At 41.2% G+C, this 11,840-nt stretch overlaps 1 protein-coding gene across 8 annotated transcripts in view; it reads right to left on the bottom strand.

The window, feature by feature from the left end:
- Positions 1-600: 600 nt before the first annotated feature.
- LOC145444180 (uncharacterized) overlaps positions 601-11,840 on the bottom strand; it is a 134,800-nt gene continuing 123,560 nt past the window's right edge. For 4 of the 8 annotated variants that reach the window (XM_080322106.1, XM_080322103.1, XM_080322104.1 and 1 more), the window contains exons 4-12: positions 11,648-11,789; positions 8,393-8,473; positions 8,084-8,206; positions 3,798-3,893; positions 2,162-2,354; positions 1,996-2,107; positions 1,749-1,941; positions 1,010-1,194; positions 601-954 (exon numbers count right to left, since the gene is read on the bottom strand). In XM_080322106.1, the coding sequence (XP_080178232.1) occupies positions 637-954; positions 1,010-1,194; positions 1,749-1,941; positions 1,996-2,107; positions 2,162-2,354; positions 3,798-3,893; positions 8,084-8,206; positions 8,393-8,473; positions 11,648-11,789 (1,443 nt within the window). In that variant the 3' untranslated portion in view covers positions 601-636. The remainder of the gene's footprint in view (positions 955-1,009; positions 1,195-1,748; positions 1,942-1,995; positions 2,108-2,161; positions 2,355-3,797; positions 3,894-8,083; positions 8,207-8,392; positions 8,474-11,647; positions 11,790-11,840) is intronic. The other 4 variants (XM_080322107.1, XM_080322108.1, XM_080322110.1 and 1 more) reach the window with 3 other exon arrangements.

Raw genomic sequence — 11,840 nt, 5'->3', positions numbered from 1 at the left:
TACATACTTTTGAATTACAGTGATGGTTATGTCAAATAGATATTGCGTGATGATAATCCTACGAAAGCACAGGAAATTATTTCCAAGTTCAACAAACTGATAACGTAGCTTCTACATTCTCAGAGAGTACGATTTTAAAACTCCCTTGGTAATTTACGAAGTGGAAGTTACGATAAGCGAAGTCCAAGTTCTAGCGCGCCAGCGGTCGAATATCATTCGTTTTTATGATATTTAGATTGGTATAATTATCATTAATAGGATTTTCCTTCGTATGCGCGTTGCGCAACATTTCTGTCTTCAAATATAGATGTCGACCGCGGTGGGTGAGTCAAGAATTTCAATTTGAGATATGAACATAGACAGTGAGGGATTTTCTGCCGCAAGCAATCAATTGGACAAATCGAAAGTAGGATCATTGTCATGGTTCTGGCAAAACTGTCAAATGATGGAAAAAGTATAGAAGTATGGAAAAACAATGCCATACCATACTTTTCTATACCATAGGCCTGCCATACTTGCACATTTCCATATTCCATACCATACCCTACCCTGGCTATAGCCTACTTAAAACCATAGCGCGAAAACGTGAACAAATAGAACTTGGAATTGGAACATGCCCCGTTCGAATCTGGTTTCTCAAAAGATTTGTGCTCTGCAGTTGCCCCAGTCACTGACCACGATTCCTCCGTCTGACAAAACGCAAACTCCATCCGGCTCCTTGGTCTCTCCCGGCTTAGAACCTTCGCTACCAAAGCAAGATACGAACTCTCCGTCGCTCGTGAAAACCTGAACCTGGTTGTTGCCGCTGTCGCACACGATAATGTTGCCGTGATCATCTGTGGCGACACCTCGCGGTTTCTTGAACTGAGACCCGTTCGTTCCGACCTGGACAAGATGGCGGCCGTACGAGTCGCAAACCACGACTCTGTGATTGTCGCAGTCACTGACGACGACCTGCGAAAAGTGTCAAAGGTCACGAGAGTTCAAATGGAACTGACGACTCACGTACTCTGCCGTTTGAAGTCATGGAAAGAAAACTCGGTTTTTGGAAACGCTTTTCGACCGAACCGAACTTCCGAACGAACTTTCCATTCTCCGAGAAGACTTGAATTCGGTGATTATTGTAGTCACAAACGTAAATCAGACCCTTGTCGTCCGTTGCCACTCCTCCAGGTCGGTTCAGTTGTCCGTCTCCTGAACCGAAATCGACGTCACTATCACCGACCTAAGTGATGTTCATCATTCATCATTGGTTTATTAGCAATTTTATCAGTTCAATACACCACAAAAAATGCGATGCAATGAAAAGACAGGAAGATGTCGAAGCGACAAGGAGTAGTCTATGGAATCTGACACCCACCTTGGCCTAGGCGATGTAAAGAGGAGGCATGCACACTGAATGAAAGTAAAGAAGATAGTATAGAAAAAGAATGCGACAAGAAATAGGGCGGCATGTCATGGGAAGCGAGATCGATAGGTCAGTCGTGGTCCGGTAATCTTGAGGATGGACTGTATTTATTTAGTAGTAATTGTTTGTATTTCGACTTGAATGTGGACATGCTCGTCGACTGTCTGATGGCCGGCGGGATACTGTTCCACACATCAGGTCCGGCATATTTGATGGAGCGATGATCTTTTCGGTCGATCATATGATATTTGGACGACGTGGACGCGCGTGTGTTGTACTTGTGCGCTTTTGATTCAGAGGTAAAGAAGTCATTGAAATATTCGGGGCACGCACACATCACCTGGTCCTTCGCTACCGAACTCCCGAACGAACCTTCCTTGTTCGTCGAATATTTGGATTCGGTCATTGCAACGGTCCGAGGCGACAATCTGTCCCCGTGACGTCACGCATACGTCATACACGTTGTCGAATTGACCTTCTGACAGTCCGTAGCTTCCGAAGATTCCCTTCACTTGTCCGTTCACGTCGAAGATCTTGACGCACGAATGTTGCAGCCATACAAGAGTAGTGGAAACAAAACAACGAACCTGAATCCGATTGTTGCGGCCATCTGCGACCACGATATCGTCGGAGGCCGTTGAGCAAATGCCATGCGGACATTTCATCTGTCCTACGTCACTGCCTCTCGTCCCGAAATACCTGCCAATAGATTTCATTTCGACGTTTTGATTTCAGGCTTTATGGCAGAATCACTTTTTCACTTTTCCTTTGTTTCGATATCTCTGCAAGGCTTCTGCCGCGTCCGATTCTTCCGCAGGCTGTCGTTTTGAAGGGAATTGTTTTGAGAAAGCGCCAAACCAGTATCGCGGGCCTGATGTCCGCGGACCACCTTCATAAGAGTCCGGATATTTCAGCAGTTCTCTGGCCGATGAACTGTCTTTCGTATCTGCAAGTGATAAGTATGAGATATACACTCTCGTCGACTGCCAAAATCTGAAAACTGAGCTGTGCGGTTGGTGTAGAGACCAGTGTAGGGATGACTCGAGCCACCTTTTTCGTATGACTTGACTTGACTCGAGTCCCTTTGCTAAAATGAATTGACTTGACTTGACTCGGGGTATCAGAAATGTGGCTTGACTCGCGACTCGGAGCAAAATTCAAGAGTAAATTTCAAGTCATCAAGTAATCGGTGTCGATAAAAATCACAGTATCTTGCATATGTCCGCATTGTTCGCGAGACACTGTAACCCGTAAGAGCAACCAATCATTCAATAATCGTGCGGTTTACTGAGCCGCAATTGTTCTCCCGCAAATGAATTGACCGCAAACGAAGTTATCGAAACTTACCGCTTAAGTTGTCGTAAACTAGTGCAGTAAAGTAATTTAACTCTTGAAAAGAGACACACGAAAAGTCTTCGAGTTCAATAAATATTCTTTTACAGTGGATGTTGCATTGAAAGCAAAATATATATTTCTGTTCTCTGTTCTTATCTTAACCAAACCTCTTGTATTATTGAAATTGAATTCGAATGTAGTTTATATAGTCCTTAACCATTGGCGCAGGCTCGAATTGTATCATATCAATTTCTAACTGGGTAATGTATTACATCTTATCAATTCGTTTCTCTACTTTGTCTGGTAACTATAAACTGAGGCTATGCAATTACTTGCGTAGTTTAGCGGTTCAACGTTTATGTGGGCGACACAGTGCCTTCTTGTATATTTAACTCTTTATTCGTTCATCGGTTCAAAATCAATGACCACTCAATCTATATTTCGGTCACCTAGCAAAATGCAATGACGTAATCATGCCTCATACTTCGAGAAGGCAACTTGACTTGAATTGTGACTTGACTCGACTTGACTCGAGTCAACTCCAATAATCGAGTGACTTGACTTCACTGGATTCACCTTCGAAAAGCAATTGACTTGACTTGACTCGAGTCAAAATGTGCAATGACTCGAAATGACTCGTGACTCGAAGGTAGTGATTTGATCCCACCACTGGTAGAGACCTGCGTTCTCAGGAGGAATTAATTTTCATCAACATAATAATCTCACCGTAACATGGACTGCAAACTGCAATTGATGATTTTGCTATGGAACAATGGTTCTTCACGCAACCTTAGCGCCACATTTTACCATATGTTCTGTCATAATGCCCTACCAGTATTGCAACAGTCGGCGATACGGAGAAGAGGTATCGAATACCGCATTAACACTATGCGTGAGTAGTACACGAATTAAAAATGGTGGGTGGGCAAAATGCAATTTACCATCAATTTTACTTACGAAAAATGAAGACAATAATTCACTTTGTTTCATACGTCAGCATGCATGAGCACAAAAAAATAAGCCCCAATTAATTACAAGAGCTCATCCAGCAAACCCGATGTCTGCGGACCGCCTTCCACAGGGTCCTGAATTTTCATGACTCCGTCCATCTTTTCCATCAGTATTTCGGCCGATGAAATGAGTTTCATATCTGCAAATCATAAATGTGACACACATACGTAACGCAGGCCTATGCCTCGAGATTGATACTACGCTAATTACCAAGCATATGTTTTCTGGGGGTTGTGAATACTCTAGTCATGACTCGGCTCGCCAATTTCAAAGACCGATCATAACAATCAAAGCGCCCGCCAAAACGATGCAATACATATTTGCCAGTTCACCCTGTATACACAGCAACAACATACGACACCTCCTTACTGTCAGTAGAGAACGGAACACCATTATCTTTTCAGAACTGGTGACTTCTGTTGAACCAACTAAAAACCGCCCTCACTCACTTGTCTATAGCATGAGAAACTTAAATCAATCGGGTCACTTTGGGATTTTCTTGTAATCACATATTCATATACCCCTCTGCCGGCAACAAGTCTTCCCTAAGCAGCGATTGCGACTGCATAGTTTTAATTACAGCTTTGAAGGTTTGAGAGACGGATTTTCAGCATTCCCATGGCCTCTCAAAAAAGTTTACGATCACTAAGACATTCGCTCTGCGTTATATGGTGGCTTTCTCGACTTTCAATCACGTCGGTATCACCATAACGCAGGACGATTGTCTTTGTGATGTTGAACTTGTTTAATCTGACTCCAGAAGGTTACTTGTACAATTTGCTGCTTAGATGATTCTTTCGACGGACCCGCGTCCACGCCGCAGTGAACGATTTTTTGACTGAAGTTCGATAGAGTTTGTCTCGTATACACGTACAACGTACATCAATATCACACGGACAGCTTTCCTTTTGCTCACGTCTCCACGACTTGTAATTTTATTGAGCCAATCGTTCCAAAATGTTATGTCGAATCAGTATATCTTGTACGATGTATCACACAAACACACACACACAAACGCACACACACACACACACACACACACACACACACACACACACGCCTTCCGGGCAACTCTAAACAGAGGGCCACGGAACAGCGGAACGTGTAATACTAAACGGCGGACCGAGCGGACCAAAACGAAATAGCTCATGAAATCTAAACGACGGAAACAGCGGACGGCGGAACAGGTGGAACTCGCAATATTAAACGGCGGACCAAACGGAACTGCGGATTGAGCGGACCGATACAAAATAGCCCAAATCTAAACCGCGAAACAGCGGAACTCGCAATGCTAAACGGCGGACCAAGTGGAACTGTGGACCGTGCGGCCTTTGAAAAAGATCGCAATGTAAACGACGGACCACGGATAGGCCTACTTTCTCATTAGGTGTCTTCATTTTTGACAATAAAGAGTATTCGGGTTCATTTCAATATGAATATACTATTCAATTACAATAAAGAGTATACCAAAAATAAGGACATCTTGTATAGCAGTGGTCAGGAACCTTTTTCGGCTGAAGAGCCATGTTGGCCATATATTTTCCATTTTAACTCCCAAAGAGCCATACATGATAATTAATTGTTACGTCACTATTGAAAATTCGTGACGTCGTGGCAGTACCAATTCGAACTCACTATATGGGATTCGTCGTGAGCGCCATATTTTATGTGTAAAAACTCGTAGGCTACTAATTGAGAGCGTAATTCATCGTAAATAGCTCAGAATGTGTAATGACTGATATTAATCTAATATACCTATAGCACTGATTCCGAAAATCTAAATATTGATCGACTTCTCAATTCTCAAAGTATTCGATGGTAACATAAGTGTTGCACTACACGCCTACATTTTAACGGCAGTCGTAGAAAGCTATTCAACCCCTGGATACGCCAATGTCTTGACCTCTCAAATATATGTTTTTATGCTCCCACGAGAATAATTATTCTGGCGGTTATGAACATTTACTAACAAGTTGCTGCAATATCGATAAATAAAGTACAAAATTAAAAATGTGTTAAAGAGCCATATCATATACCCAAAAGAGCCATATATGTAGGTTCCCGACCACTGTTGTATAGGGTAGCTATTGGGTGTCCTCGAGTATGGCAATGCAGTACGAACACACTTCAAGCATGATGTCCGCATGATGACCGAGACATGATGTCTTTGTGGCAACGGAGTACCGACACACTCCAAACATACCCCAGACACGGGTGGCAATGCAGTACGAACAGAGTCCAAACATACCCCAGTCATGGAAAAAAATAAAATTGTATCGTAACTAGACGTTGAAGAATTACACTAATTGACCTGAGTACATTACGTGTCAAATTTATTAATGAGATATAACTTCAACAAAGTCCAGGAAAAAATCACTTGAGAAAGTAGGAATATTGAGTGATGTGCCTAATACGCGGTTCGTCGTTTTCATTGCCAATTTTGTGAAAGTTTGCCGGTTCGCCGTTTAGTATGACATGTTCCGCGGTTCGCAGTTTAGATTTGGACTATTTTGTATCGGTATGCTCAGCCCGAAGTTTTGCTTTGTTCGCTGTTTAGTATTGCAAGTCCTGCCAGTTCTGCGGTCCGCTCATTCTGCCGTTTAGAGTTGCCCTTCCTTCCTATCGGTATTTCACACCATACACAATCGGGGTCAAACGTACGGCCCGCCAGACCATTTCATCCGGCCCGCGAGAAAGTCCGAGCAAATTATGTAATTGAGCACATATCTAACTGAAGTTGATATTATTAGTAATAAATCCGTCGACGTAAATATTTAATAATCACGCAAGACAGTGATGTCGAACATGATCAAATTGATCATAGGCCACATTATTACCAGATGTCGGCAGTGTTGAGCTCTAATCCAAATAACCATCAGCAACAAGACGGTGACATTGACATTACATTCTGAGAAGGCAGAAAACTGCAAACTGAGTTCAGAGTCTTTTGGAAAAATGGACCAATATTAACAGCGGCGGAAATGACAATGCGAAACCGTTGTAAAATACATGGAGCTACACGAAGAATGAAGGTTGCACTTCTGTTTACCTTACTCTGACCCAAAAATCCCCAGCGCCGGTCTCTTGAGATACACGAATGGTGAATTGGTCAGGACATATAAAAATAATGAACAAATTTCTTACGCCCACGTTTACAATCTCTGGTACTCCTCACCAAGAATACGCAGGGCCAACGATGCATCATGATTAATGCTGGTGGAACATTATAGAAATATTTCAACTTATGTCGTCGTTAGAGCCGCCGTTTTAGTGATTTATATCTGTATTCAATCGGCCGATCATCCAATTTTTGCCAATATCCGTTGTTTGTGAATAACTGTGTTGCTCGAATAGAGCCCATCCAGATGATCCGTGATATAAGTAAAATACTATTTTGCATCTAGCGTTGATAATTATGCTATGCCAGTGAAAAACAAGGCTATGGATTGGAAGTAACACATTGGAATCATTTGGCTGGTCCGGCCCGCGAGCGATCAAAACTTTTTGGATCCGGCCCGCGACCCAAATTGAGTTTGACACCCCTGCCATACACAATACACATATCAAATTAAACCACATGTCGTGTCGGGTTGTCATTTCCTGTATAACGTTTGGAGATAATGTATGGACTTCACTCTATGTGTTAATCATAATTACCAAGATAATTACCAAGATATATTCGGATATATTCGGTTATTTTCTTTGCTCTTCTCGTTTACCCACGAAACAGCAAATAAGAAATTTAAAATAAATCACGAGTCGGAACAGCGTATCACAAGGTAGCGATCTCTAATGTGCCTACTCTCCTTAATAGATTTGGAGCTTATCTATCAATAAATCAGACCAGACAGAAGCATTAAAACAAACATGTGGATTATTCACCCCTTCGACCAACTCGAGCTCCAGGGTCTCGTAGCCTAATCTCAGAAAGGATTTCTGCCAGCAAGCATTTTTCACTCACGGCAAATGTGCTTTATTTTGGATAGTAGTGCTGGATTGTTCTTACAAAGACCTGGCCATCCAAGCACTAGAAGCTCTTGTACAAAACCAAATACTTATTTGGCCGAAGAGTGTTTAGTGCGCTATAGTTGAAATCAAAACGAGAGAAAAGAGTTGTCATTTTAATGAGACACCTGATAGCCTAATCCGGTAGCCTATACTTGTTGTACACCTAAACAAAATATTCATTCTCTTTTTCTGTAACAATTTTCGGTTGGTTTGTGCGGGTGAAATTTTTTGCGGATCGTGCTCAAAAAGGTTGAGAAGCACTGAAGTAGACAATTCTTCCCAGTTGAAGCTCCGAATTAACTAAAAAAGCAATACACTCACCTTGGTTCGCGGGACTTGGTGTGATGTTGTAAACAACATTGATCACATCTCCGGCCACGACGCTAACCGAGCTCTTTGTGAACTTTTGATTGACATTCTCGCCTCCGGCCAAAGTTGCGCATCCTATGAAAAACTTGATTATTGTAATGCGTGGTTTCATACATTATCGAGAAACAATAGAGATTTTTTCGGAATTATCGAAACCTTTTGGTTTTTTATTGACGCAGCGAGCAAAATATGTATTGGGTAAACTGACAACGGTTTCTACGGAAAATATTGGTACGAATATTAAGTACAGGCATTACTCACCGCTTGTCACGGGTGATATTGATGTAGGTATGACATCAGGGACGCCAGAATTTTTATCTTGACCCCGTTCTCCCATTGATCCTGTGATGTTAATCAGCTAGCGTTATGAGATGATACTGAAATTACGCAGACTAATTCAACTATATGATGTAAATGTTACGGGACTATCAGTTCAAATCTAAACGTTAAGCTACATCTCAGTGTTCTTAGACATATTTTGGTGCGGACTACAGTTAAACTTGTTGTGACGTATCAAGAGTGCACCAAAAATTTCATCACTAGTTACTACTACAAATTTGAAAATTTCGTATTTATTCTGTACAAAAACAGGCCAGCGTTCCCGCGCGTTCTGATATGACTAATAAAAAAGGTCAGGACCTTCGCGGACGTGTCTCTAGAACAGGGATGGCAAACTCAATTAAGTCTCGGGCCGGACTTAAACCTTTTATTAGTGTACGTGCCGGACTAGTATAAATGATGCAAAAATATTAGTTCCAAATCCAGGCATATTTTTTGACTTGAAAGTCTCATTATCAAACCTATGCATAATACATAATAGGACGGTTACGGTGACATGGGCTATATTCTGGCAGCATCTTCATTCGCAAAAAAATAAACGAAAATGTCAAAATACGATAAGAGACCCGCGAAAAAAACAGTAACAAAGCGCTAAAACGTTGGCGCTAGATTGGGAAAATGCCATTTACGTTGAAATGTTCTTCCGCAAATAGAGACAATACACTTCACATAGTTTCATACGTCAACATCCATGCAGAATTGGGATGACTCGAGTCACCTTTTTCGTATGACTTGACTTGACTCGAGTCACTTTGCAAAAATGAGTTGACTTGACTCGGCGTTTCAAAAATGTGGATTGACTCAATTTCAAGTCATTAAGTATAATTGGTGTCGATAAAAATCGATATATCTTTCATGTGTTCGGATTATTCTCGATATGCTGGTGTGACCTGTGAGAGCGATCAATTTCATTCATTCAATGATTATGCCTTTTACTGAACCTCCATTGTTCTATCACAAATAAATTGACCACGAACGAAGTGATTGGAGTTTCAGCGTACGTTGCCGTAGTAGTCGTAGCAGTAGGAAAGCAATATAATAGCGAAGTATCTATGAGCTTTTCACAGATGTGGTCAGTATAGAAGTACTTCTACTGTTTGAAGTACTCAAGTAGGTCTAATTTCTCGCTACTTCTACTTCTACTTCATAATATTTTGTCATCTACCTACTTACTTTTCGCTATTTTCAGTTTGTCAAGTAGAAGTAATTTAATCCTCCAACCAGAAAGATAACCTGAGGAATTTCGGGGCTGAGTATCAACATTTAATTTTCATAAAAGTTGCTTCGCGCACTGTAGACTAATATGATTTCACGAACGTATCGGTGAATATAATTTAGGTAGCGGGTTACCTGGTTCCGTTCACACCGCATTGTCGTCCATATGAAGTATTTCATCACAATAAATATGACCCTTCATGGCGTTTGGAACTACCATTTCGCAATCTAGCATTTACCTATTTTATCGTAACCTAGCAGCCCATAGCATGTCCTAATCTGGAAAAAGGGACTCTGACTTTTTTTTTTAGCTTTACACCTGTTTTAGCAGACCACTGCTGAAACTTTCTGGACAAAAAACATAAAATATATTTTCCGCTTTTTAGAAGTAGTATTGATATTTCTCTTTCAATTCCCAGTTTCATACTTTGAGTTCCAATTAGTTTCAGTTCTTTTGTCTGGAGAACATACATGTTGAAGTATAAAAGCAAGTGTAGCAATGCCTCTATTTTCCGAAAATAAAGCTAAACTATATGGAATTTTTACGATCGGCCATATTTTATCTTAATGTTCACTAATCGCACAAAGTGATAACACCGTATCCGACACCACTTCGACCAAACTACGGGCCTTAAATATGCCGGAGGACGCCATACATTTTCTAAATCCAGGTGAACGAGAAAACAGAGGATTAGTATCGCAGTCCCATATCAATGCTATCATTTTCATCCCATCATGCGGTCAACAATTTATACCTCCTGGGATGCATCAATATTGATCAAGTTCTTCACCTTTCGCAAAGCTCAATTTGCAGCTTTTGACAGTCTATGCGAACGAATTACGATCGTTTTGACAACTACTTACTTACTTACTTGAGAGTAGATTTAAAGTCAGTCGATTCTACTTCTACTTCAAGTAGTTTTAGGCTGCTTTTAAAAGGACTACTTCTACTCCTACTTGAGTGGATTTTTGCGTCGCTACTTCTACTTCTATTTGGGTAGCTTTCTTGACTACTTTGACCACCTCTGGCTATACAACATCTTTATGCATGTCTATTCAATTCTAAATGCTATCCTCGATGGCGAATGCAATGATTTAATTACACCTTATGCTTCAAAAAGATGACTCGACTTGAATTCTGACTTGAATCGTGACTTGACTTGACTCGACTTGAGTCGAGTCACCTCCAAGAATCGAGTTACGTGACTTGACAATTGACTCGAGTCACCTTTAAAAATCGACTGACATGACTTGACTCGAGTCACAATGGGCAATGACTCGAGATGACTTTTGACTCGAAGGTAGTGACTTGATCCCAACACTGCATGCATGTGCTTATCAAAAAACTCAATTTAATTACAAGTACTCAAGGTTGCTGATACCGCGCATAAAAAGAAATAACAATACAATATCCTAAAAACGGAACATGTTTCCTGTATTTTGTCCAGAAAGCTTCAATGGTGGTCTGCTAAAACAGTCCCTTATATTTAGATGAGAACACGCCATGTGCTACTAGATGACGTTACGATAGTTATATGCTAGATTACGATACGATGATTCCAAATGTTTTGCTGACTCCTATTTACTGTGATGAAACATGTCATACCGTGTCATCTGTGTAAGTTGGTAGCCTAATGTAGTCGACTGAAGCATCGATGAAGCAACACGACGCCTTATAGCAAGTTATAAGCTAGTTTCTGGCTATAACTTACTGCATTGCTCTGCATGCGTCCTGCTGCTTTACAGTTTTATGAATAATATTAGTTCTAGGTAATTGCATATCATTGTTCATTTTCAAAAAAATTTGACTACTTTGGAAATCCATTAAACAGCTATAGAATGGTGCCAAAGAATGCAAATGGGAGAAAAACATGATGACACGACTATTCTAAATAAGGGAGGGTCTGTGATCAATTACTTCGTCACTGACCCCTCTGATGCGAAAACAAAATCCGTGCAAACCTGATGTTAGCGGGCCGCCATTCGTGCATCTTGGGACCCCTTCCAGGGCCAAGTCACTCCCCAATGTGAGTTCCGGATGCGCGGAAACGACACCGAAATTGCGTATTGCGGAAATCACGACATTTTCGTCGCCGGTCGTGAACTGAGAATTTTTTTGATTGTTGCGGCGTCACCGATGTTTTTTTTCGTGGAT

Source organism: Botryllus schlosseri, chromosome 8 (genome assembly GCF_051294905.1).
Source record: "Botryllus schlosseri isolate E-star chromosome 8, Bs_hap1, whole genome shotgun sequence".
Lineage (NCBI taxonomy): Eukaryota > Metazoa > Chordata > Ascidiacea > Stolidobranchia > Styelidae > Botryllus > Botryllus schlosseri.
The sequence above is the reverse complement of the archived record's forward strand: the minus strand, read 5'-3'. Positions and strand labels throughout refer to the sequence as shown.